General features: G+C 45.4%; 2 protein-coding genes across 4 annotated transcripts in view; one reads left to right on the forward strand and one right to left on the reverse strand.

The window, feature by feature from the left end:
* Positions 1-105: 105 nt before the first annotated feature.
* On the reverse strand, positions 106-12,616 carry HSPA13 (heat shock protein family A (Hsp70) member 13). The gene is made up of 8 exons (XM_032960616.2): positions 12,044-12,616; positions 10,081-10,217; positions 8,791-8,997; positions 6,629-6,848; positions 6,066-6,236; positions 4,104-4,315; positions 2,368-2,502; positions 106-1,775 (listed from the first exon to the last, which is right to left on the reverse strand). The coding sequence occupies exons 1-8, from the start codon at positions 12,066-12,068 to the stop codon at positions 1,554-1,556; spliced, it is 1,329 nt and encodes a 442-aa protein (XP_032816507.2). The 5' UTR covers positions 12,069-12,616; the 3' UTR covers positions 106-1,553.
* Positions 12,617-13,547: 931 nt separating this feature from the next.
* WDR59 (WD repeat domain 59) overlaps positions 13,548-27,739 on the forward strand; it is an 84,301-nt gene continuing 70,109 nt past the window's right edge. Inside the window, exons 1-12 of one of the 3 annotated variants that reach the window (XM_032960608.2) lie at positions 13,548-13,663; positions 15,988-16,037; positions 17,387-17,522; positions 19,157-19,242; positions 20,229-20,309; positions 20,807-20,844; positions 21,393-21,481; positions 22,058-22,174; positions 23,395-23,472; positions 23,912-24,071; positions 26,848-26,927; positions 27,158-27,296. In XM_032960608.2, coding sequence (XP_032816499.1) covers positions 13,610-13,663; positions 15,988-16,037; positions 17,387-17,522; positions 19,157-19,242; positions 20,229-20,309; positions 20,807-20,844; positions 21,393-21,481; positions 22,058-22,174; positions 23,395-23,472; positions 23,912-24,071; positions 26,848-26,927; positions 27,158-27,296 — 1,108 coding nt within the window. In that variant the 5' untranslated portion in view covers positions 13,548-13,609. The other 2 variants (XM_076069660.1, XM_032960609.2) reach the window with 2 other exon arrangements.

Genomic DNA, 27,739 nt, shown 5'->3' on the forward strand with positions numbered 1-27,739 from the left:
AAATCACAAATTGAAACCTGCAGTATGCCCCTACTAATGGTTTTATTGTACCATAACTACACAAGCCACCATAAAAACCACACAATACATACATGACAACTATGATACATCTGAATAGCTTTAATGGAATGTTCCAGTTATTGTACAAAAATATCATAAATACGATATTCATACACTTCGATAATTTTCAAATCAGTGCCTAGTTATTTTTTACAATATGGCCACCAAGTTTTAAATTAACGTATTTCCATAAGACAAACAACTTTTTTTGATCACATTCAAATATGATAATAATCGTAAATTAACTTAAAGGTTATAAATATGCACTTCCAGAAAACTTATCTTCACGTAACAAAACACAAACAATATGGACCATAGACCAACAGTGGCCATTTAATGCCGTTCATTTCAAATTACTGTACGCACTTGTTTATTGAACAGCACACATGGCCTCACTAATTTATTCCATCTTTAAAGGATCACATTGCTCACTAAAACTTACATTTCAGTGTATATGTGCGAATGTGATCGAGACGTCCATCTCCTACATAGTAGCCCAGGGACAGCTCCACAATGGTAAGATTGCACGTTGTGTATTATACTGCTGGTACGCACTCATCCCATGAAAACACTTGGCTGTGGAGAACCCATAACTGCAGTATATACTGTGCAAGTATTGTTGCGTTGTAATTGTATTAACCTTTTTAGAGCCATGCGTATGTCAAATGTGTTACCTTGCAGTGAGAGTGGAGATGGAAAAGTGATGGATTCAATGCAGCAGCATTGTGGTCTGTTTCCATATTTTGCCACTAGATAACACATATCGTGTGTACCCTTGCAACCAAAATCACAATTGGTCACGTGAAGTAATGGAACCGGCGCACCAGATCCTGAGATGCAAATGGCTGTAAAGGGGTTTGACAAAAATCATACTGTTTTGACAATGACACTGGGTAGATATGACAATTCTTATAAACACATCTGTCATTGTTTGATTTTTTCAAGTTTCCTGAAATGCCAATTCTATAAACAGCAAACGGTTGATGGTGCCAAGGGGAGTGCTCAAATTAATTTAATGGCCATAATACAATGATTTTTTTGTGTCAATTTTCACTGGCAATAGGATTTGCCCAAATCTCAACAATTTGACCATTGCTCCCCCGAGTGGGAAACTGGGATGACACTTTCCGATCAATCAAAGGCAGTTTACATGACCATCAAAGGTTAGGTGCACTTTGTATACCAATCATTGCACATGAACCATAGTTTTCAAGACTTTTTATTGACTACACAATCTCCCATCACTGTCACTGCCGTACCAATTTGCTATAGTTGCTCATAATTGCGTTGCCAGTTAGGATTGCCAGAGAAAATTGACTAATTCGCCCTCGTGATTCACTGCCTTAAATTTTAGAACCTCCCCTGCCACTCAAAGATATTTTAAATAGTGAACACGAGGGCAATGTTATTAATTAGAGCCCCTTAGTTCCCTCCTGTCTGTAGAACTGCCATCACCAGCACGGTGATAAGGACATGCCAAGCCTATCGCTTGGTCATGTCACCGTCACCTTGCGCAAGCGCTTATTGGGAATATCCAGGGCTCCCACCCTCAAAGGCCATGCCCCTGCCAACACACCGGCCTGCACGGCCACACCTGTCACCACGGCCAGCTCGGGGTCCACGCTCGTGTCGGGCTCCGAGCCGAAGTAGTCCGCCAGCATGCGGCGAACACGCGGGATGCGCGTCGAGCCGCCCACCAGCACAACGCGGTCGACCTGGGGAAGGGGCAGATTGGGGACACGTTTCAAGACAGGACGAGTCACGATCCAAATACAACTGGTCGAGAATCTTGCACCAAAATACAATATCTCGCAGGGTAAGTGAGCCACTTTACACTTGTAAGTCTGGTTTCCAAGATGAATATTTTAATATTTCAGCATGGGTCCTTCAAACAAAAACAATTGGAAGCACAACGTAGATGCCAAAGTAGTTGCCACAATTGCTAGTCAAAGTCCCAGTGGCATCTACAAAAGTTGGCCATTATTTCAGTTAAAATTTAATATGTAAAATTACCCATAATAAAACGGGAAAATTACTGCCCCCATTAACCCACAACTCTCTTCACTAATGATCAAATTGTATAAAACAAAAAATAGTTGTTTTAGTGGACCTTTGGGTTTCATTGCCTCGCTTATCTTTTAGAAGAGACGACAAGGTCCATCCCAGTTGCCTTAGGCCCCTTGATGGTTGTCCTACGAACATTAAAGTCCTCCTGAGCATGTATCTCTTTGGAAAGTAGAGTTCCCTGGAGGTTTGAAGATTCCACCCGTGCGCTGTTTTGCATGGCTGTGGGGTTCTGGTGCTGACCTGCTTTGCGACGAGCCTTCCGGACTTCAGCACCTCCACAATGGGCTCCATAACCTTCTGGAAGAGATCTTCATTCAGCGATTCGAACTCCTGGCGCGTCACCGTCTCATCCATCTCCACAGTGTTATGTGTACCCTGGGGACAAAGTGATCACGTGTTACTCCAAACTTGTCTTTATTGTTATGCTGCTAAAAGCTAAGAAACTTTACAATTGTGTATAAGCTTACAAATATGAACAAATTCACATTCATCAATGACAATATAATCAGCTCGCTCCTCTGAAGGCCTATTGCTCAATGTCAGCCTATTATATATTTTCTATTTAAGGCAGTGCTATTAATAAAGAGGGTGATACTTTTGGCGTTTAAACTGCCACTACAGTTAACATTTTCATCTAATTTTGTTGGTGTTCATCCCTAATGGTCGCCCTTTGGAACCAGTCTCGTGACAGTACTGAAACATTTGTTGTCGTAAAAAGTCGTCCTCTTATCAAGTCTGGAAAGATGGACCAGGTCAACCTCGAACTGGGATGTGAACTCTACCTTCCAAATGATAGTCCATCACTGCCACGGCACCAGTGGCTGGTTTGATTAACATTAATATCACAACTGATTTATTGACAGACGTTCACTATTGTGCTTATAATTTGAGAAAGTATTGGTAATCCATGAAACACGTTTTAAAGGGCCTTTTGCCTGTCCAAGGACGGGTGTATTGCAGTAAATGTGAAACTTTCAAGCGAAAAGCAGACCGCAACGTGATATTCATTGCATCAATGCGAGTAAAATTTGTAAGGCCGTGGTGAGACATTTCATTTAAAGGTTATAATCCCTTGTTCATCATGACATCCTTTTTACTTCGATGTCTCAACAGCGTCATGGAGATCACGGGACGTGAGGGTTCTGCCTTTGTAGTGATGGTTATAAGTTGATGCTGAGGGGGGAGGCGCCTCATCCCCATGTAGGTGATGTCACCCGCTAATTATTATGGAGAGGGGGGTGTCCATTTGGAGGACGTCACCTGTTCATGATTATTAATGAGGGGGCTATTTGATGTGGAGTGACGTCACCTGCTCCTGATTATTATTATTATGGAAAGGTGGGGGGGTCCATGTGGTGGACGTAACCTGTTCATATTTTTTAATGAGGGGGGCTGGTCGACGTGGAGTGACATCACACACAGGGCACACACATTGGCTCATTTTTAATGGTGTGATTTGTTGGTTGTGCTTACCCATTTGAAGCATCTTTTGATCAATGAATGAATCAAGATATTTTTCTAACCTTCATCTTACTACTTCTACTGATGTATTAAAGATGTTTGTCCATAAATTAACTTTTAACTTGAGACCAAAAAATAGCACATGTGCATTCCCCCCCGTGCACAGTGGTCTCCTGATGTACACAGCAGGTCCGGCATGAAGAGTAGAGGGGCCACAGTGGCAAGATGTTAACTACCTCGCCTAGTATGCAGGAGGTCATGGTTGGTTCCCAACACTAACGCCTGTATATTTGAAGTGTGCATGTTCTCCCTGTCGTCATGTGCATTTTTCTTCGGATCCTCCGGTTTTTCCCCTCCACATTTTAGAAACACGCATTTTTGTATGCTATGAATTTCCACATGACAAAGCCACTTCGTTGAGCTATCATTTTTGGCCAGGTCGCTTTTGAAAAAGAGCTCTGGTAAAATAAAAAGTCTAGTTTAGAGTAAATATGCAATAGCTGTGAGCTCCGTACATTGTCGGGCGTGAACACCAGCGAAAGGCGGAGCGACACACGTGCCCTGTCGTTGTGCGTCAGCTCCAGCTTGGCCATCTCGGCCGCCTCGCGTAGGAGCTGCGTGTCGGCACGGCCCCAGGGTCGGCCACCACCGTGCCGGTCAGCCAGCCGCCCTGTCAGGTGCTCCACCAGCCGCTGTGTGAAGTCTTGCCCGCCCAGGTGATTGTTACCTGCACAGGAGTGGGTGGACGGGGGAAGGGAATGCAAGCACAGGTAGATTGATGCAACACACACTCGAAAAGATGTTCCAATGCACACACAAATACACACAAGGTGGATGGGAAGTTCCTATATCCATGTCTTAAAAGCCGACATGGAATCGGAGACATAAAAGTGTACAGGGATTTCCCGCCCACACTGTACAAAACATCGTGATGCAAAACACCACACACATGCATGTACAATGCATGGATACACATGCAACACACACTCACATGGACAACACATCAGAACTTTAACACCAACACATGAACACTCGACATTCAGTTGCATCGGATCTGCAGTGCATGCACAAGTTCAGTTGGCGCACAAGTTCAGTTGGCGCACAAATTAAGTTTGCGCGCGATTTGTAGATCCATATGTATGTATGTTGAACTACTTTCCCACTGTACGAAGGCAATCGTGCTAATGGGCTCGGTGGTTCTGTCTCTCTTGCTTTATAGATGTGCATCTGCAGCCGTGTGGAACACTTCCTTTTGATATTAGGAAACCACGGGAGCAATGCACTTTGGTATCTAGATGGGAAAACTCACTTCTTGAGGTCTGCTTTTTGGATTCAGTTTGTTGTCCTTCCCCCGCACGTACGTAACTCTCCGTTTATATTTCTTTCATTTAGTTTTGTCTCCTGTTATTCCGTTTTTGTGTTAATTGTTTAACTTTTCAGATAGTATCAATCCAGGCCGACTGCGAGTCCATTGCAGCACACACCATAAATACAATAACGGACTCAAATATCTAACATTAAAAACCAAAGTAAAATCTCTAAACATTAATTCTAAAACACTTTCCACGTGTTTTTAATGTTTTATAGTGTTGGTTATGTGTTAGTATATTATGTTCATGACTTATAGGCTTTTTTTATTATTGCAGCAGCTTGCCAGACTTTTCACATCGCTGGACCGGGGCTCCCCTAACCCAGCTCGTCTGGGGTTTTATGGTATACACAATCATTAAGAAGCCAACAAAATGTGACCTGGTAACTCAAACTATTTAAAACATCAAAAGACTGCCGAGCAGGTTAAATTGCAACTTTTATTAGGGCCCATTACACCGTTACTGCTGTGGTTACGGGTGAATGCTGGTGGGACCAGTTTTAATTAACCTATTATCGCAGTTATGGCATGCTGCCTGTTTCCAAGAGTGCAATTAGTGGTTAAGGAGGGGCTCGCAAGATCACACTTTGAGCTGTAAAAATCCCAACAGCGCCACAGTTTGTTGCACAGGAAGTCTCTTCCACCTGGACAATGCTTAGATGGCACCGTGGTGAGTTCAACAGGATTGTTGCACGTGTGCGATGATGTTGCTGAATAGGCCACAGTAAGGTTCACTTTGATTCTGTTAAGGCTAGGACTACATTTGAGATGCATTTTATGTATATCCTTTGTGCAGGTTAGGCTAAAAATCGCCTTGCAAACCCCACATTTAAATCAGAAATATATATTTTTCATTTTTTAGATAAATTAGTATGCACACATGCTAATGTGCTATCAGACCACAAACTTTGAGGCCTATTTTATTTTTGTATATTGCTCAATGGTTGCGAGTACACCTGTAATGCCTTTTGGGTTTAAATGCTGGATTGTAATTCAATAGGCTCTCTGATCAACGGCTGTCCAAAATGTTGAGAGACAAAGGTGGCTGGGCATACACCATGCTGCCAGTATTGTGTACGCGCGTGCGTCTGGGAGAGGTGGCACGTACCCGCCATAGCGCGTGTGAAGAACATGCCACCCTGCTTGGTGAGCAGCGACACGTCCGTGGTGCCACCGCCGAGGTCGACAACCAGCACGGAGCTGACGCTCTCCTCCTCATGCAGGCCGTACGCCAGCGCGGCAGCCGTCGGCTCGTTCACCACGCGCAGCACCTCCAGGCCTGCGGGCGAACACAGCCACATGCCCCTCTCCGTGTACGTGGGCAACAGTTGAGGATAGAGGGCAGTTATCCCCATGGTAAAGGTAAAAGGATTCTGCTGTGGTGTTGGTGTAGGGCTGAATAAATTAAGCGCCATTATCAATTGGTATACACAGCGATGATCTTAAGAGCACTCGACTCGCAATTGCAAGAATGCAAGTTAAAATTTCGGTCATAAGATGACTCAGACCATCACCCATTTGGAAGTGATATATTGATTTAAAAAAATGTTTGGACGTCGACAGTTAAATCTCTTTCGATATACAAACCTCTGCTGCAATAATCTTCTGTACTATCCATAGTGCCAGCATGCGACACACAGCAACGCTCGCCCTTTAAGACAGCTCTCGTACCAGCCATGGTTGCCGCCTTGATGGTGCTGTTGCGCTGTCGTTCGTCAAACTCTGCGGGCACAGCGAGCACGGCGTACCGCACAGGCAGGCCCAGTCGCTCCTCGGCCAGGAGACGCAGCTGATCCAACATCTGCGCGCCCACCCACTCCGGGGTGACGGTCTGCTCCGCACCCCCGTGTCCCCGCAGCACGAACACCACCTCCCCGGACACCTGCCGCACCTGCTAAGCCGCACGACCCCATTGTCGACTTGCTTAGTTACAGACATCCATTCATGAATCTCGGCTCATTCATTTATTGGTTAATGTATGCCAGCTCTTCAGCTAGGTACATTCTCTTGTCACAGATGATGTCACAGGGAAGTCGATTCTTATGCTCACGATATGTGCATGAATTCACGTTCGTAATAATCTACTGCATACGATTCACGAATATACATGCAAATGTTACCTGCAGGCTACAGAAACAAGATAAGCAAATACAGATAAGATGGAACAGCGCAAGCACCACATACAGCGAGGGAAAAAAGTATTTGATCCCCTGCTGATTTTGTATGTTTGCCCACTGACAAAGAAATGATCAGTCTATAATTTTAATGGTAGGTTTAAATGCAAATCAATTTTATAAATTGATTTGCATTTTAATGAGGGAAATAAGTATTTGACCCCCTCTCAATCAGAAAGATTTCTGGCTCCCAGGTGTCTTTTATACAGGCAACGAGCTGAGATTAGGAGCACACTCTTAAAGGGAGTGCTCCTAATCTCAGCTTGTTACCTGTATAAAAGACACCTGCCCACAGAAGCAATCAATCAGATTCCAAATTCTCCACCATGGCCAAGACCAAAGAGCTCTCCAAGGATGTCAGGGACAAGATTGTAGACCTACACAAGGCTGGAATGGGCTACAAGACCATTGCCAAGCAGCTTGGTGAGAAGGTGACAACAGTTGGTGCGATTATTCGCAAATGGAAGAAACACAAAAGAACTGTCAATCCCCCTCGGCCTGGGGCTCCATGCAAGATCTCACCTCGTGGAGTTGCAATGATCATGAGAACGGTGAGGAATCAGCCCAGAACTACACGGGAGGATCTTGTCAATGATCTCAAGGCAGCAGGGACCATAGTCACCAAGAAAACAATTGGTAACACACTACGCCGTGAAGGACTGAAATCCTGCAGCGCCCGCAAGGTCCCCCCTACTCAAGAAAGCACATATACATGCCCGTCTGAAGTTTGCCAATGAACATCTGAATGATTCAGAGGACAACTTGGTGAAAGTGTTGTGGTCAGATGAGACCAAAATGGAGCTCTTTGGCATCAACTTAACTCGCCGTGTTTGGAGGAGGAATGCTGCCTACGACCCAAGAACACCATCCCCACCGTCACACATGGAGGTGGAAACATTATGCTTTGGGGGTGTTTTTCTGCTAAGGGGACAGGACAACTTCACCGCATCAAAGGGACAATAAACGGGGCTATGTACCGTCAAATCTTGGGTGAGAACCTCCTTCCCTCAGCCAGGGCATTGAAAATTGGTCGTGGATGGGTATTCCAGCATGACAATGACCCAAAACACACGGCCAAGGCAACAAAGGAATGGCTCAAGCAGAAGCACATTAAGGTCCTGGAGTGGCGAGTTGCCAAACGTCAGCCTCGAAACCTTAATGACTTGGAGAAGATCCGCAAAGAGGAGTGGGACAAAATCCCTCCTGAGATGTGTGCAAACCTGGTGGCCAACTACAAGAAACGTCTGACCTCTGTGATTGCCAACAAGGCTTTTGCCACCAAGTACTGTCATGTTTTGCTGAGGGGTCAAATACTTATTTCCCTCATTAAAATGCAAATCAATTTATAACATTTTTGACATGCGTTTTTCTGGATTTTGTTTTTGTTATTCTGTCTCTCACTGTTCAAATAAACCTACCATTAAAATTATAGACTGATCATTTCTTTGTCAGTGGGCAAACGTACAAAATCAGCAGGGGATCAAATACTTTTTTCCCTCACTGCAAGACACAGCAAAAACTAAACAGTGCAGCACAGAATATAACCAAGCGAGTACAAACATACACAAAATAATTTATTCGCTAATCAAATCATATTCCCACGCTAATCGCAGGGAAGGGGGGGGAGCTTCCGTCGTTACGCACGGAGCCAGCGCTCACCGTGAACTGGTAGCGCCCGGCCTCACGCTCCAGCTCGCCAGGTGAGAAAGCACGCCCGATGAAGCGCTTGGCGTCGTAGAGTGTAGCGTGCGGGTTGTCGGCCGCCTGCTGCAGCGCGGGAAAGCCGGCAAGGACACGGCCGTCGGAGCCCGCGGCCACGACGCTGGGGAAGGCACGTCGCCCGTCCGCGTCGGCCAGTACCTCCACCTGCGCGCCGTGCGGATATAACGGGACCACCAACCATGCCTGAGTATAACACTCCCGTCTAAGAACAAAGTGGCTGCGTTTGTGTCCTGTGTTTCCGTTCATGACTGATGGTGATGTGCATTGCTGGTTCAGGCTGTATGGTACAAACCTGCAATATAGATGTTTACGAATGAGCCACAGTGTGAGCAACAGTTACTTCATCTGCCCTGTGTGGACTAATCCTAATATGAATACCTGGAGTGGAAATTATACATTTACATGGGAAAATTGGGGAGACAAATGTGACTGGGTGTGGCGCTGTAAGTTTCATGGATCGCATCTGTTGATCAAGATGCCTGCAGGAGGCTATACAGCTAATTGTTTGACCCAAGAGTGTGACATTTGTACATGTGGATTTTCCTCGGACAATTTGTATTATTTCCACAAAACGAGATACTCAACTTATTCGGTCATTCGTTCCAAATTAAGACTTTTGTAAATTTCCTTACTCAGTGGTGCATTTTCTGGATTGTCCAATCTGGTTTCATTTTGGTGGCGATCCACATACACCTAAATGAGACAATTCTCAAAAGTTTTTCTCCCAATGTTCCAAAAGGATATCCTCATAGTATGTATTACTCATTAAGGTTTTTATGAATGACCCACAGCTACAAAATAAATTGACCAGAACGCCTCATGTTTAAGGAATAACATTAATATATTGGTGGAGTGCTCTGTCCATTACTATATTTGCACTGCCATCAGTGGGTATTCTGTTGGACTTAATTGGTCCCTCCAACATTTAATGACAAACTCAGGTGCCTTCAGGTAGATCCATTCCTGTATAGCACATAGTGGGTTCAAATTTCTGTTTTTCTACAGGAAGTGGTGTTCATTTCAGTGTCTAGTACTTGTAAAATGTATGGCATAGATACTAATTTCACTTATGGCGGTAAAATATAAATACCCTTACTTTTTCAAATGTATGTATTTGGGAGAGTTAAGGAGAACGAGATTTCGAAAATGTGTACAAATATGTCTACTTTTAATTTAGTGATTGTCCATATGCTAAAGCAGTAACGGTTTTCATACGAAATAACACACCTCCCCCACTCCAGCATGGTACACCCCGATTGAGCAGTACGTGGTGCCCAGGTCGATACCAACTATTCGAGGCTTTGGTGGGGGCAGGTACTGCTGTCCAAGGTAACCGGCAAGAAGCAGGGCCAAGACCGCCATGCCTGTAAAAGGAGACACAATTGCGATGACGTGACAATGCTGGGTACATTTACTACATATCTTAAATGTTTTATGCTTTAGCAAATTAATGTTTGTACTCTTGTCAAGATGTCATGCTCTGGGAGAGTTTAGCCAAAAGGAAACCAATGACTCAACATTTGCACAATACAGAATAACCATATTCTAACATCAAATGACCAATATTTGTTTCGTATCAAGATACGTATCGGGAATTATTTTGTGACAGTGCACGTCCCAGTAAAGGTAACTGTGATACATAAATGGCACTGGTCAGATATAAAGAGAAATAAGCACGACAGTCCACACGGTTAAGTGACACGGGTAACAGAGACATTGCAGACATTACAGGGATGTAAAGTGTAATGCACCTGATGGGTGTCACGTGAAAGGCACTACATTAATAATCCAAAGTACAACGTGGGTTGTTTTTAATAGCGACTGCAAGGCACAGATATTGCAAGGCTATTTAGAGCAGCAAGTGTAAAAGGCACAAACATGGAACACACGCAAAAGGCAATGTGACATATCGGGAAAAGGGTACTACAAACATGACAAGGCTGCACACGAGCAACAGCGGTGATTTTACACAGAGGTGCGTCACAGGCTATCTTTGGGTCTTTTGCATGAGGCAACATGAGAAAATGGCTATAACATCTGACGCGTAATTGGTAATGTGACGTGTAAATAGCTATTACGCATGACACATGTAAGAGGGACTTGATACATTCCAGGCTATATACAAGGATATATGATAACCGATATAACAAGTGCAATAGGCTATGTCACGATACACTCCGCTACTCTCGAGGCTATTATCTGGCTCCAACACCTGTGTAAAATTCCAAGCTGTTACTCAACACCAGCCATACATTCGAATACGTCAGGATGTAATTAAGGATGAGGGTTTTCGGCCACAACCGTTTGGAGGGAATTACGAATGAGGGAGATGTTGCGCATCCCGAGGAGGGCAGAGTTGAAATCATAATCTGTATTTGTACTGGGGAAATCCGATGAGCTGTAATTCTCTTCACAGATGTCCACATGTGGAAAGAACGAGGGCTCGGCCCTCAGTGTGCACGCAATGGTCTCGCATGTTTCCAGTGTGATGTCAACAAGGTCGACTTTCTCTCCAAAATTAAATATTTTCTAACGAATTTTTTCCTTCTTTCCCGATGAGTATTGTACTTAAGTTGTTGCCAATATATATAAGTTGGAAGACTCAAGATGAGACGGCGTCAAGGAAAGCTATTGAGAGTGGATTATGGCGGCAGAGTTTCAAGGAGTCGTTGACGACATTGAGCCGGGTGTCATCGGCATGAAGGACTGAATGCTCGACGTTAAAACCGTAGATGATATTGCCAACTTGAAGGATATATAATGAAGAGCAGTTGGGCCAAGGGTGGAACCTCGCATAGACACCAGGGCACAGGGATTTCTGAGCAGTCCTAGTAGTGTGAACACGTTGAAGTGTGTCGGAGATGCCTGCACGACTCTGGAGGCGTTCAGGGAGTTTGGAGCAGGAGTGTGTAATCGGCATTGACACGCGTAATAGTCGCGAGAGACATCACATTATGAGCACGTTAACAGGCTGTAACGCAGCCGTGACACGTATCACGCGGCGTTAGATACAACGCACTCTATGTGGCGATGCTGCTGCTGCTGCTGCGTCGGCAGTAGCGCACAAACACAACATAACAAAAAAAACCCACCTCAACACACTCGTCAACAACGCCGCCTTGAAAGGAACAATAACACACATGTAATAGACGACGTTTTCGGGCTAATGGCCCTTATGCACAACACATACCCAGCATGGTGTACTCGCCAGCCATGGCTCAAGTCTCTCCCGGCTTCACGCCGAGTGGTGGGAAGGGAAGAAGCGGGCGAGTTATTGCCAACAGTGGCGGGGGGGTCGGGGGAATCAGTCGAGGTTTTGTTTTAAATAAAACTTTGGAGAAATCTTCCGCCGCTCGAGACCGGGAGCCGCGCGAGGCCGTCCGAGATCGGTAGCCGCGGTGAGGCCGCGTGAGGCCGCCTGAGATGGGTAAGCCACCCGAGAACGATAGCGGCGTGAGGCCGCTCGAGACCGCCTGAGATCGGTAAGCCACCCGAGAACGACAGCCGCGTGAGGCCGCCCGAGATCGGTAAGCCACCCGAGAACGACAGCCGCGTGAGGCCGCCCGAGATCGGTAAGCCACCCGAGAACGATAGCCGCGGTGAGGCGGCGTGAGACCGCCTGAGATCGGTAAGCCACCCGAGAACGACAGCGGCGTGAGGCCGCTCGAGATGGGTGACCACCCCGAGGTGTGAGCGAGCGAAGCGACCCAGGCGGCGTCGCTTCCTGCCCGGTGGCGACGTCGGCGCGCCACCGCCGCGCTACGGGTCTCGCCACGTGCTGCGTCAACTCGCGCAAACACCAAAGCGCGTTTCGTAATGACGTTTTTTGACAGCTCCGAGGCATTTCACTGGACCCTGTTTTCTTCTAACAGGGGAAATTGAGTGTGCAGGTCCATACGGCGTATATAGCCATTTCAATACGGGCAAAAAAGACGTGTGTTGTCTATTTGTTTGTGTTTCTCCCTTGTGATGGTATTTTGTAGGATGAACGTTGAGATTTATAAGGGGCACGGGGTGACCACTAAGCTCTGAATTAGTCTGTAATAAGGTAGGGCACTGATAAGGGGTTGACAGGTATGCTGTACTATATATAAACTATATCTTTTTATGTTAACGTGTAAGGCCCGACTGAGTTATATGTCGCTATTTTTTTCAGAAGCGACCTGGCCATCACACATTTTAGTTCATTTAGTTTAGATAAGCCACTTCGTTGAGAAATGATACATCTCAACGAAGTGGCTTATCACGTGGAAATGTATCGCAGACAAATACCCAGAAATGTGGAGGGGAAAACCCGGGGACTTTAAATTTCCAAACGGTGACAGGTCCCTTCGTTGAGCTATCATTTGTGGCCAGATTCCCTTCTGAAAAGAGAAGCTTCATAGCTCAGTGGGCATTACCTGGTCAACAATCATTTAGTTTTATCTGTATATTTTTAAGTGATATGTTTACATATCCTATACTTTGCACTCCTATCGTGTTTTTGTACTGCTTGTTGTTAACGTTCTGCCCCCCCCCCCCTTACTTTACATCTGCAACTAAGAGCTTCACAGCTCATCGGATTCCTTCCAGCATGAATGGTTCCTTACCGATTCGAATGACGATTCGCCGACTCCAAAAAACTGCGTCTGGCCGCGAATACACACGATTCCGATCCAGCCATTCGCCAACGTGGGAATCGAATCGTGACAATCACCGCGCGCATATTATCCGAATCGATTCCGCCCACCGCCACCAACAACAACATCGCGTAGCGATGGCGGCGCGCTGGAGTTGCGAGAACGTGGTGGTCGAGTACAGGGACGCGCAGGTCACCCGAGCTCACAGCGCTCGTTCGCCGCGTTGCCTCGCTCTTAAATGAACGTCTCGCAACTGCTTCTTGCTCGACTCTAACGCGGCTGGGTGGGCGTTGTGGGGTATGCTGGGGTGGCGGGGGGAGATTTGGTAGAGGCAAGGAGGAGCCGGCGCGGTTAGAGGCGGGCGTCGCACGGAGACCGGCTCCCCTTCCTGGCCCGGCCCGGCACGGCCCCAGCTCGGCTCGGGCCGGTACGGCCCGGCTTGGCCCGGCTTGGCCCGGCCCGACCCGGCCCGGCTCGGCATGGCCCGGCACGGCCCGACCCGGCCCGGCTCGGCTCGGCATGGCCCGGCACGGCCCGGCTCGGCCCGGCTCGACCATTGTCGGGTTTCATTGCAAACGTGGGGGGTCCCTTCTCACCCATCGGCGAGCAGCGTTGCGATTTGTAAACACAATCACTCGGCGCGTCGCTGTTCACGCAATTTAGTCACATGCATAATCTGTGCCGTTGTGTGTGCTTGTGACTTAATGTGTGTGTGTGCAGAACTGTGCATTGCGTGTTGCACGCGTGTGCTCTCTGCAGTACTCGGGTGTGTCGTGTAAACATTGGGGAGCGGTAGTGTAGTGGTAAAGTGTGCTGCGCTCTACGACCCGAGTTCGATTCACGCTCAAGGCCACCAACATCGGTGACGATTATCTGAACCGGTCGTGGGCCTTCCCATTCAAATGAGTACCTTGGTGCGATGTGTAAGCATCGCCACTGTAGTGCTGGCCACCCAGCCTCTCGTGTGTGCCGTGCCGACCTTCATAGCTGCTAACAACACTCGCCCCAACAGTCTGTTAAGACTTTACGGGGTGGGGGGGGGGTCGTTGTCTTGTAAAGTAAACAACGCTCGACCGGCGTGTGCGATCAATGCTGAATTAACATTTAACAGAATTAATTCGTGGTCCCCTTTGCGACCCACTTTGCTGGATGAGAGGGCCTTCCAGAACCGGTGTTGGCCAATGGGGGTGTTTGTTGACGATACTTCACCCACCCTGGTCAGCTCTTGGGGTGAAGGCCCGGCAGCAGGGACAGGTTTAAGGTAGCACTCGACACTGTGGCCCGGAATCCAACCCAAGTTGCATGCTTTATAACAGGGGACCCATTACTTTGTTGACGATAGCCACGTTTATAACATCCGTTGAATTGTCATTTTTTTCCCATCTCCTTTTCTCATCCTGAGAAGAGCCTGCGTTGACTTTTGTTCAAGTGTGGACAGCTGGGCGATATTGGGTGGCCACTTGGGTACGCCTGTCAATGCAGCGCTGTTGAAGGTCCCGGGCTCGGTGGATTCCGCAAAAGTTTGCGAGACTCCCCGTGAGCGTCGAGGAAGTGCTAGAGAAAATAAATGCATTCGAGCAAAAACGTGGACTGTACCTGACCCGTCGTCTGTATGGAGATAAGAGTGTTTCCCCTGAACTCGCGTGGCTTTTATCTGAGCGCTCTGATTTCCCTTCCACTTAAAACAGAAAACACTCATTCATTGGCCGATAACACCTTAATACGTAGAGGACCGCAGAGCTTTGGGGCAGTGGTTGGCACCGTGCTCATTGTCTGGCTGGTGGCATCCCGCGTGTCTGGTTCCTCCTCCTCGTGCCTCTGAGTCGTTCTCTTCGGGAGTGAGCGAATACATTACAAGGCTGCCATTCTTGATATCTACAACTTACTCATCTTCACCATGCGGTTACTGCTTAATAATTCTATCTTGTAGAATACGTCGTCGTTTGCTTCGTCTGTTCGGTTTTTTTGGTACGTGTTAATCATTTTTGTGTGCGTGAGTAGCTAATATTTGTACGTGTGAACACGTGTTTGCGGTGTCAACAATGCCCCAGCCGGCAGGGTGAGATTGGGAGTGGAATGCGGCTGCTGGATGTTATTACATTGTGTACACTACTGTATGTATAATGTACATAATGTTTGGATAATTATGTGTACGAGCATCGCACACGTGGGTATGTCAAGCAAACGAGGCCTGACCGTCTGTGTAACTTACGCCAGGGTCCAATTTGTGTTGTTTAGTCACGCACTGCCTGTTGTGTGGAAGCATTAAACACGTCTTCTTCTGACTACTTTCTGACCACCCCTTTTCTGTGTTTCATTAAGCGTGCGCGTTTGGCAGTGTGCAGTTCTATTGAACGTGCGTATCAATAAGGTGGTGTGTCTTTCCAAGTAATGTACGTGCAACCGATATTCCATCCTCTTGACAGCAACCTTAGTGTGAATGTAAACTATTGTCATTACGAGATTGCAGTCATGGTCATGGTGGTTCCTCTGACCCACTGCTGTTGTTCTGCAGGCCACCGCAATGTCCGTCGACTGCCAAGGCCAAACAGCTGTGCTCTCCGGGTGAGGCCTACTCCTTCCAAAGAGGCTGCCACTCCCGATCGCACCCACCGTTGCTCTTACTCACCAAGTGAAACCTTGTTACGTGGTGAAATCGTAGGCGATCGAAAACAGTGATTGAAATCGATAACGTTATTGCAGCAGTCGGTTGAACCCCAGGTGCTTTGGTGCTTACACACCTTTCGTCCAGCTCTCGGAGGCAAGGGTCGGATGGATCACCGAAGTTTGGGAGCATATCAAAGCTGCTTGGGTGTGAGGTGGCCAGGCGGTGCAGCAAGTGGTTTTGTCAACTCGTCACTGTAGACCAGGGGTGGGGAACGTCCGGCCCGTGGGCCGTATGGGGCCCGTGAAATCATTTGGTGTGGCCCTGCCAAGGCAACTGCAGGCGGGACTCGAAATTAAATAAATCTTGGAGCAAACCTGTAAAAGCAGTTGCAAGTAGCAACATCATCAATAGCAGCTAACATCATCACACGCCTCACCAAAGAGAAGCAGTTCCAGCCATCACATTAGGGGTGAGTTAATTAAATGTTTGACCAAATATAACAGGCTAATTTTTAAGTTGATAATTTTGTATGGCCTGCGAATGATGATATAAATATCCAAATGGCCCTTGGCAGAAAAAAGGTTTCCCACCCCTGCTATAGACTTTTGAGTGTTGGTGCCTCAATGCATGGTGTTTTCTCTGGGTGCTTTTTTGTCTCATTGCGTGTGTTTATTATAACATCCTTCAGATCGAATTTCCCAAACAACCTAGGGCAGGATCCTCCTGCAAAGAGCATTTTGAGCCTCATTCTGACTGATGTGGATAAAACAATTGCAGAATTATTACGCAGCATCTGACTACCTGATATTTTAATATTCATATTTCATGCAAATATACAATGCAGATCCTGTTATGAATTGCAATATCAGGGGCCTCATTTTCACATTGGCACACAATCTTAAGAACACTTTTTACTGGTATTATTTGCATACATTGTAATTTTATCTGAAAAAGATAAACTCACATTGCTTCAATCCTTTTCCAATGACTTTGCTTAACCTAACGATGTTCAACTTGTCACATGTCTTTTCTGTACATGTACTGCCCTTTTTTGTCCATCTACTGTGGGATGGAGGCCTCCCCACACCCCGCATGGGGGTTGTTTGAACTTTCTCTGGTCAGTGCGAGTTGGTCGAGCTGGAGAGCAGAGGCTTTGGAGGCTGGTACAGTACAACAATATATTCTAATGCACTGCCCTTTACCGACAGTGTAGCCCTGCAGTTGTCTGTAGGTATCTTTATTTGTAGACGCTGCTTTTAAAACCAAATTGTCTTTTTGTCGTGTGCCTGCTGCTTCTATCTGTCAGGCGGAGGTACCTGTACATGATAAACCTAGACTCCCCATCGGAGCTGGTGAAGAAAATCTCCCGGCAGAGCAAGTGGGACGTCGGCGCCGTGCAGTGGAACCCCCACGAAGTGTCCAAGCATTTCTTCGCCGCTTCGGTACGACGTATCGGACGGAGGTCCTCTGGTGGCCCGTAATGGCTCTGTTATGATTGTCGTTCCTCGTCATGAAGGCAGCCGAGTGGCTCGAGAGAACAGTACCGTGTCACAACTATGAGCTAGCTCCATTTGGATCCTAGGTTCAGATACAGGTTTCAGCCACCTATTACACGGTGCTTAAACATTTTTTTGCAAATATATAGGACTTTCTTTTTTTATTGATAAAAAAACGGATAATACACTCTAACATGATAACAAATGTATGTTAATTGCTTTAAAAAGTCAGTCTCCGCTTGTTCGCCATCATTGTCAATACATGCCTGGAATCACCTCCAGGTGGTCTCCAGAGCCCAAGTGTTAACATTTTTTTGAAGCAGCCTGTATTTAGCCGGGTTCTTGGTTGCAGCGAGTTGATGGTCTCAGCCCAGTCAGCATAGTCTGCATTAAAAAAAAAAATCTGTAATATTAACTTTGGTCATTCACTTAATTTGGTTTATTGCATTTCTGAGCAATAAAAAGTGTGACGGTCTATTTTTGCACGACCTATACAACTTTTGCATTCATTGTGGATAAATGCTCCTATTGATATGACTTCAGTAGTTGTCTCACAATGTCGTCTTCTTGGGGACCTTTTGACATGGCGAGAGCTTCGAATGTAAATGTAGTTATCTCATAACGTGATACCGACAGCGCAATTGAAGTGTAACTGAAAATAGATTAAATCGCCATTTGCAATGATCATCAATCGACCGCTGTTTAAACGATTGTTGCCCTCCTAAACGTGTGGTTTCCATCAAGACATGAAGCAATCTGGTCAATGACAAAGTTGTTTACGTAAATGCATACCACTGCAGCTTGACTTTTGCCTTGAAAGAAATTAGCCGACTCCTTGGGTTGTTATACACAAAGTTTCACGAGGTTGACTTGGCCTCCATTTGTTAATGTCACAGTGTCGGCATTGGCACTGGGAGGACAAAGGTAGTTACTGCCTTGTGTCCTCGTGAGATGGACATCTGTGAAAAAGATCTTCGTAGTTCATTGGATTCCTCCAGGATGAATACAGATTCAGATTTTGATGAGCCGTGCTACTCTTAACATGTGTACACTGACAGCACCCTCCCTAGCAGTGTATACTACAATCGAGCATCGATTATCCGGCAGCTTCGGGGGAAGAGGGTGCCGGATAAATAAAAACCGGATAATCACTAATCATTTAAAATAGCTTTTTTTTGCACATTCTTAGATAACATTAGGTTTTTAGGTGTTATTTTTGTGTTTCAAGCATGTTTAATATGTGAAATTTGCATTAAAAACTGCAAATAGACAAAAATAAATGTCCTACTTTAAAAAGTTACTGTATTTACTGTAGCGTACTTGCCATTCCAGTTTTATGTAGTATATAATGTACTGTATATAATATTTTACACTGAAATCAAGCATAGCTACTTTTGTTGTCACGCACATGCTGCCGATTGCCGGACTGGTACAGCCTTTGGAGTCGTTGTGCCAGTTTCGATGAATTGACCCGGGACTGCCGAATAATGTTAGAAGCCGAATAATTGCGCAGTGCCGGATAATCGATGATCAACTTGTACTAAACTTGGGTCTTGTGGTTTTTTGTTGTTGGTCTGCAGTGCAACCAGCAAGTGGACTTATACAAGTGGAAGGATGGCGTTGGGGAGGTTCCAACGTCATTGCGGGGACACACGCGTGTGATCAGGTGCAGCAGCGCAGCTTGCAAGCATGATATCGGCCTATCATGCAGTTCTTGATCAATGTACACAACTCTACATCACTTTTAAAGGGGCATGTTTCAACGTACCCTCCCAGTTATTAGGCTAACGCTAATTCTCACAATTCACGGTCATGATCTGATTGAAGAATTGATTCTGTTTTGTCTAATATTTATTGCGTCGCTTGTATTTTTTAAGTCTCATTCTTACAGCTTTGTTTGCATGATACTAACTGTAACATGGCCATTCTTTGCATATACTTGTAATCTATTTGATATATTTTCTCTTGCACATTTATATGCCTATATCGTGAGATAAATCTATTTTAATTTGAGTCGATACATCGTAACATGCTGACTAGTTAACAGGCTTACTTTATTGTTATGGCAGACTCGTCACATGTTTGAAGTATTAAAAGATCATATATTTCAGCATGAACTTCATTTTTATAATTGAATGGTATTCATAACTTATTTGCAGCATCTTGTGCATGTGTTCTTTTCATATTTGCAAAAATAAAGCTGAACCTTTACTAAAATTTTAAAAATATTTATTTTAATAGTTTTTTTTGTCAAGTGAAAATCTCCTTGTTTGCAGTACTTAATATACGCAGAATGAAATAATTATCAAAATAAGTTACAGCCCTTTGTCGATGCACTCATTGATAAAGCCCTGCTCATGCCCTTCCATGACGGGTGTTGTTTTGCCAAACTTCACGCTGGTCAGCACGGGTTGGCGACGGGGGGCTGCCCAGCGTCAATTCAGATTTCACTCGGCACTAACACTGTGGCTGAAGTCAAATTTGGGTTGCAGGGTTCGTAACACAGTGCCCTAACCACTCCACCGCTGCTTCGAACCTTATATTTTGATGTGTGTAGTGTGCACACTATGCTGTGTGTGTGCACGCCCTTATTTTTCGAAAGTGTGACGATGTAATATTTTGAATGTGTGGCGGTACGTGTGCCGTCGGCAGTGACCTGGACTGGTCTTGGTTTGAGCACGAGTACCTGGTCACCTGCTCTGTAGACACGTACATCTACATCTGGGACATAAAGTGAGTGTGCACAGGCAGCCAAGAACCACTTTTAGGCTCCCCACAATAATAGTATCAATAGCATTGATGACAGCTCAATTAAATCATCGCTCTGATAACATTCATGTGTAATATAGGAATCCCATGTATTTTACATGTGTGCAGACACTTATGTGCGTAAACAATGAGCAGTTGATATGTGGTCACTTGTCTTTTAAAAAATAAATATTGAGTAGTTTTATTTGTTTGTAAGAAACATTAATCCTGAAGCTGTTTTACAAGAATGACCCACAGAGGACCTTAGTGGGAAAAAAGGAAATTACAGCATATAACTCAAAAGATTTATATACTTTATAATTCCATCATATGTTATATGGAGCAATATATGTAAGATATAGCATGTATTGATCATGACATACGCATTTGATACTTGTATACATAAAGGGAGAGAGCTGCATTCTCTTGTGGTATTTAATTGCCTCTTGAGGATATTAATTTGCATATGCGATCTTTAACAGGGACACAAGGAAGCCAGCCATCTCCCTCTCAGCTGTTGGTAAGCTGTCCTCTTACTTAATTTACACTGTCCTTTGGACCATAAATCTAGCGCTATCTGAGATATACATTTGAAGCTCCCTTACACTAATTTCAGAGTACATCAAGTCGAAGCTGAGGTTACTCATCCGAAAGAGGGAGCTATTGCAACATTTGAGTTATGTGGCAATAGGCAGTGATGGCCTTTAAGGCAAGTGTGTGTGTGTGTACTGTTGTGTGTTTGTGTGCCTGTGGAGTGGTAGTGTATTGGTTTGGACGCTGTGCCTCCAACCCGACGACCGAGTTGGATTCCTGCTCACGGCCAACACCAGTGACAATTATGTGAACCAGTCATGGGTCTCCCCTAGGTCGACTTAGCCTCAAATGAATACCTGGTGCAGTGTGTGAAAACATCGCCACTGGGAAGACGAAGGTGGTCGGGCATGGTGCTGGCCACCCACCCCCTCGTGTTCCGTGCCCGCCTTCATAGGTGCTCACGAACAGCAATTGCCCCAACAGTCTTTTAAGGCGATACTGGGGGTGTTCTTTGTTTGTCTTGTTTGTGTGTAGCTGGGGCATCCCAAGTTAAGTGGAACAAGAGGCAGAGGGACACTCTGGCGACAAGTCACGACGGGGATGTGCGCATCTGGGACAAACGGGTGGGCTGCGCCAGTCGGTGCCACTACACCGGTCTATGACACTGTGAACAATACCGCGCAGCAACACACAGTCCAAATTAATGACGCTCAATGCAACACATCTTGGTGTAAAACAACACAATACACTGCAATACAATACAGAACTATCTGGCCCAGTCATTTTACATTTAGGTTGACAAAAGTGTGTGTGTGTGTGTGTAGATTTTCCAGGGTGCAGAAATCATAAGACTTCCGATTTTACCATCTGAAAGTCTAAATTTCACATTTTGCCATGCGGTGCTATATATACATTTTTTTTTAAACCTGGATCTTGTAAAGTTTACATCAAGTTGTTTTCGATGGTTCTGAACACAAACATGACACTTTAAAAACTAATTTTCTCTGTTTTAATCAGTTTAATCGTAAATCCCATATGCTAAATAATTATATTAAATATTGTAAATGTTGATGTGAGTACTGATTAATTATGTTAAATCATACTGCTGCACTGCTGTGAATTGTTGAGGTACACTGATCATGACGCTGCTGCTGCTGCTGAAGCTGGTGATGGCGTGGTTGTCACTGCTGTGTTTGCAGAAAGCCACAGCACCCGTGGAGTATATGGCTGCCCACCTGTCCAAGATCCATGGGCTAGATTGGCACCCAGACAATGAATTCATATTGGCCACCTCCAGCCAGGACAACTCCGTCAAGGTGACTCGGGCCAGAGAGATTGGCGCATTGTTCACTTTGCCGTAGCCATGGTGTCAACTTCAAGAGGTCATCATTGAAAGTGCCTTTAATACCACCGCAGCTTGCCATTGTTTGCTTCTTTCTGATAGGTCCCCAGTTGTCATAAACTTATTATTGCACCTTCAAGGGCTGCTCTTACCATACTCCCACTGTCTGGATGATAATAATAATTAAAAAACTCAACACATTCGCCAATGATGGGCTGCCTTAAAAGGAATTTATATGAGGGGGTGGGTGGCCAGCACCACGCCCGGCCGCCTTTGTCTCCCCAGTGGCGATGTTGACACACCACAGCAGTTACTTGTTTGAGGCCGAGTCGACCTAGGGGAGGCCCAGGACCGGTAAAATAATCGTCACCGGTGGTGGCCGTGAGCGGGAATCGAACTCGGGTCGCCGGGTTCGTAGCGCGGCGCGCTAACCACGACACTACAATGCGTTACGCTTCCACATGCGCGGGTCACGTGACAGATTTGACGTCACAGCTCACTTGGCGTGCAAAAAATTAATGCTTTATTGAGCTCCCCCCCCCCCCTAAAAAAAAAGTGTATTTTTATAATTTTTGCATGGTGTACAGTCTGGAAAGTACCCACATGGCAAATTTCAAGTTTGTTGCATGTCGGGAAGTACGCTAAACATTTTGAACAGACACACATATTCACAAATTTGCCTTTTATATATATGGAGATAACAAGCAACGTTTCTGGCAATGTGCTATTTAGAAAGGGTCATTACTTGAAATGTCATCTCCTATATTGTTATTTTTTAAAGCAGTGTTATTGACAAATGTGTTGAGTTTTTTTTTGTATTGGCAATCATTTGTCTGGATTTAGGTCTTTCCCCTTGATCGTAAAGTTGCTGCCACCTGCTTATCTCGATAATCTAACCTCTTCTATCCTGCACGTGCCCCACCCATCGGAGCCGCTTCTTCATTATATTCGCAACACTTTATCGAGTGGTGTCAGTATTGTCATAAACAATAATGACAACTTATTTGACTGTTTAAAGTATTACTAAACTATTTATTGATTGATTGTTTACGGCGACTGACAAAAATAATGGCGCAATTCATATTGTAAGTAATGCAGCAATCAATTGTGCCATGCAATATAGTGGTGCTTGTGTAATAAAGATGGCATCAGTAGCATACACAATCTAATGACATGCTTCTTGTCTTTTCACAGTTCTGGGACATTCGAAACCCTCGGAAGAACATACATGTGCTGTCGTGCCAAGTTCCTGTGTGGAAAGCACGGTATACGGTGTGTATTATGATTGTTGGTGAGCGGATGTGCATAGACATGTATCCGTATGTCTTATTTTTACGTGTACCTTAATATGTGTGGACATGTAACAGGTTATATTTGTGTATTAATGTATGTATCAGCATGTATGTAACTGTGATTGTGTTTATGGGGCTGTTTATTAAAGGAAAATTATGCATCATTCATTCACCTTCTACATTGCAGGCAGTTTAGCTAAATATATTGTTGTACTCTACTTCTTCGGTCCCACACCCAAGCCATTATGCGTGAATACTGGAGGTAAATAAAGGCCATTGTGAAGGGTTCCGGCCACACCACCAGTTTTGAGTGTTATATGGTCCTCTCGAGGTTGCTCATCTTGCAGCAGCAACATCCTAACCGGGGGATTGTGCGTGTGATTTGTGTGTCTTTGTATCTCTGCATGCGGCGTGGGCAGCCTTTCAGCAATGGGTTGATCACGGTGATGGTGCCGCAGCTTCGGCGCGGTGAGAACAGCCTGCTGCTGTGGAATCTGGGAGAGCTGGGGGCACCTGTGCACACCTTTGTAGGGCACAACGACGTGGTGTTAGAGTTCAACTGGCGCAAGCAGAGGGAAGGTCAGTGTACACAGACGAGACAAAGATCCCCAATTCTTAACCTTAACAGACTTGATGCAAGTGCTGTTAGCGAGCACCTATGATGTCCGGTGTGTGGCCAGCACCATGCCTGACTGCTTTTATCTCCCCAGTGGTGATGTTTATGCACCGTCGCAGGTACTCATTTGAGACCGAGTCGACCTAGAGGAGGCCCAGGACCGTTTCAGATAATCGTCACCGATATTGGCCGTGAGCTGGAATCGAACTCTAGTCGTCGGGTTAATAGCGTCGTGCGCGAACCGCTACACTGCCACGCCTCGCATTAAGGCACGCACATACACTCGCATAAATTTACAAGTTGCTTAATCTCGTGTTCTTTAAATACAAATGAACAATTTCAGTTGTGCCATTTAGATACCCATTCATTGCAAATTACAAATATAATGAAATTACACGTATACATTTTATGTAATTTATGCACATGAACACACATACAAACACACTGACATGCACACCAAGACAGATGCACACATACAAGTGTCCCATCTGCTGCGGAAACTTGCAGGGACGACCTGGGGCGCCTCAGTTGATGTGCTACGAACTGCCGCCCTCTCACTGATCTACTCAGTGGCAGGGTACTGTCCTCCAGCCCGGTCCAGGAACCCCTACACTAAACTGCCAGATGCACATTTGAATAATGGATGTGCATCATAACTGGAAGACTGGAACTGACACCAGTCCTCTGGCTCCCTGTTTCGGCGAACATTCTGCCACCAAATACCTGCAGGTACATGCAAACTGCAATGGAGTTTACTCGTTTCTTGCCGACAAAAACCTACTCGTCAACCAAGACCTCAACAATGTACCTTTGCCGCCAACCCTTAAGTCCTTATCCCCTGTCTGGGATTGCTCTGTCACCATCCTAGAATCTCAGCCACATCCAGAAGATCGCTGGTGAATAGAGTGGAACAACACGGACGTCCAGAATAAACCCCTAATTCGAGACCCAAATATTGCACCTGCTGGCTTTGACATTCCTTCTTGAAGACAATGGTGGTGTAACCATCAACCTCGTCATAACATCAACAGGCCAATGTGTACATCCCCTTCATAAATGGAAAGTTAAAGACATGCCACAGTGAAATGTTGGCCCTGCAACTCTGGAATATATAGTTAACCGCTATCATCTCATCTCCTTCAACAGAGGAACGGCAAACTAGATTAAGTCTTCTTCTGAAGCTCTCTCTTGCCTAGCAGACCTTGACATTTAGCTCCTGAATATATCGTCATATGCAAGAATAAACTCATTTAAACGTGTGAATGCAGCAACACATTCCACACGTGGGGTTTCTCCCACATGCAAATAACACGCCTCTATGAATGAGCCTGACAAGCCAATGCAGGGCCCTCTTGCAAAAGGGTATTGAGATTCAATGAGGTTTTGCTGAAGAAATAACATGTTTAGCTAATATTCTTAGCTCTTTCGGTAAAGTCACGTTGAAGGGAAACAATAAAATATATATATAGAAAAATAAAAATTCTCACGACGTTTCGACCATAACACAAACGGTCGTCATCAGGTGTGTCAGTTTGCATTAATGTATTTATTTTTAAGCGGCGCATTTATTTATTTATTAAACCGCCAGTGCCACGCGCAGCGATTTGACAGTTTATTTAGAAGGACTAGTCCATCTATGTTCTGAAAAGAGGAGGGGGGAGACGAAAAATTAATGTATGCTGTCTGAAAGCCACTGTAAGCGTGAACAATCAATTAAGACCTGAAATGGTTAATCAAATCTTTCCAATGATTGCTAAGCCAGAATCCATCTTCTCGGTTGAAATTGTCTCTGTGCTTGTATATGTGGATAGCCTCATGAACGAATCTCTCATGGTAGCCAGATGGCTTACAAAGAACCTCTGTCTTGGAAAAGTCAATGTCATGTGAGCCTACTGAATTATAACAATGATCTGCCACGGCCGAGGTGTTGGTCCTACCGTGTTTAAGGTTTGCTTTGTGTTCACGAATGCGGTCCGAGACATGGCGTTTGGTTTCTCCAATGTAACTACTACCACCGAGGCAACTTAGTTTGTAGACACCAGGGTACTGTATGTCCGGAATCACATATTTTACAGACGGAACCAGATCACGGATTTTATGTAATGTGTTTAAACGGACCTGGATCTTGTGTTTATTCAAGATTTTGGAGATCTTTTTTGTGATCCCCGCAATGTAGGGTAAAGTGATGGTTTTGAACGGCTCCTCAAGAGGGTCCTTCTTCATGGTTTGAGTGATAGCGTTGCGGATTGTATAGTCGGAGTAACCATTAGCCTTAAGAGCTTGGTGTACGTGCTTGAGTTAACTGCCTATGTGTTCCTGGTCGGATATGGATTGGGCTCTATGGTACAGAGTCTTGATGAGAGAATTCTTCTGTGATGGATGGAGGTGGGAATCCGGTTTCAGATAAGCATCCGTATGGGTAGCTTTCAAAATGTCTAGCTAATTTATATATTTTTTTACTGTTTTAGCAAATGCTGTACACCAGCACCTGTTGAGTCTATTACCCAACACTGGCAGCTGTTAAGGCCAGCCACCTGCGAGCTTTGGCTACCTTCGTCCCTCGGTGTTAATGTTTTACCATATCCACTGCAGCTGCACGTTTTGTGGAAGTCTCTGGTGTAAATAATTGGCTGAGATATTTATACCTACTGTATCAAAGTACACATGTGGACAAAAGTGCACAAATTCACGTACATGCTCTGGAGCATGACCTTTGTTGATGGTTTTGTGCTTGTGCAGGACTAAAGGACTTCCAGCTTGTGACGTGGTCCCGCGATCAGAGTCTGCGCATCTGGAGGATCGACACACAGCTGCAGAGGGTGATCCCCCCCCCCCCCCATTCCTTTGCATCTGTTGTATTTGACTTAAGCTGTCCTTCACACTCACCTGCCCATAAATAAGCATCCACGCCTAAAGAGTATTTTTCCAGCATCTCCTCCAGCGTGTACCGGCAAATGATAGAATGTCGATAGTTATTTATAAACGTTTATCGGCAAAAAAAAGGAAACCCGTATCTGCCAATGCAGGGAACGTTGTGTGTGGTGAGCAGCTGTGTTCCAGTGACAATCTCGATGGCACCGATGACCTTTTGGATGACTACACGGTGACCCCTGACATGGACAAGGGCTACTCGGCCCCCGACGCGGAGCCCAGCCCCCCCCCACGGCCGTCCAACCACGAGGACCCGGGTGGGTATCGCACAATCGCCAGGACAACAACACAAGACGAGTCGCGCTTGTGCTCTCGATACCTACCTATGCTGTGCGTTCTAGGCTGTCCGACACTATGGTGACGCTTCATTAGTGAGGGGGGAAAAAAAAGGCTCTAAATTTTCCTGTAGGTTTTGTTATCGGTGCTCTGGTGATATCCCGCGGTGATTTATAAAACACTGGTAAGGGTGTTGCAGGGAAGTCATTACAGTGCTAAATGATGAAGTACAAATTTTACCTTTCGGGGAATAAAATTAACTAAAGAGAAGTATCACGCACTACATACAAAAAAATAATCTCTTCTACCATTGAATTTTTAGCCCGAATCTTGTCGGGGTATGTATTTACGTTGAACTTTCGCACCGTGCGTAGCCAAACGTGCTAATCATTCAATCGCAGGGTGGCGGAGGGGGGCGATACTT

This window comes from Petromyzon marinus, chromosome 25 (genome assembly GCF_048934315.1).
Source record: "Petromyzon marinus isolate PM22_M1 ecotype Great Lakes invasive population chromosome 25, UKy_Petmar_22M1.pri1.0, whole genome shotgun sequence".
Taxonomy (NCBI): domain Eukaryota; kingdom Metazoa; phylum Chordata; class Hyperoartia; order Petromyzontiformes; family Petromyzontidae; genus Petromyzon; species Petromyzon marinus.

Bases quoted from the DNA above. Each gene is read 5' to 3' on its own strand.
- HSPA13 (XM_032960616.2), bottom strand. From the start codon at position 12,068: ATGGCTGGCGAGTACACCATGCTGG. The intron at 8,998-10,080 runs GTGTGTTATTTC...CACGGCGCGCAG, and splicing joins ACCATGCTGGAGTGGGGGAG to GTGGAGGTACTGGCCGACGC. The intron at 4,316-6,065 runs GTACGTGCCACC...ACTCCTGTGCAG, and splicing joins CTTCACACGCGCTATGGCGG to GTAACAATCACCTGGGCGGG.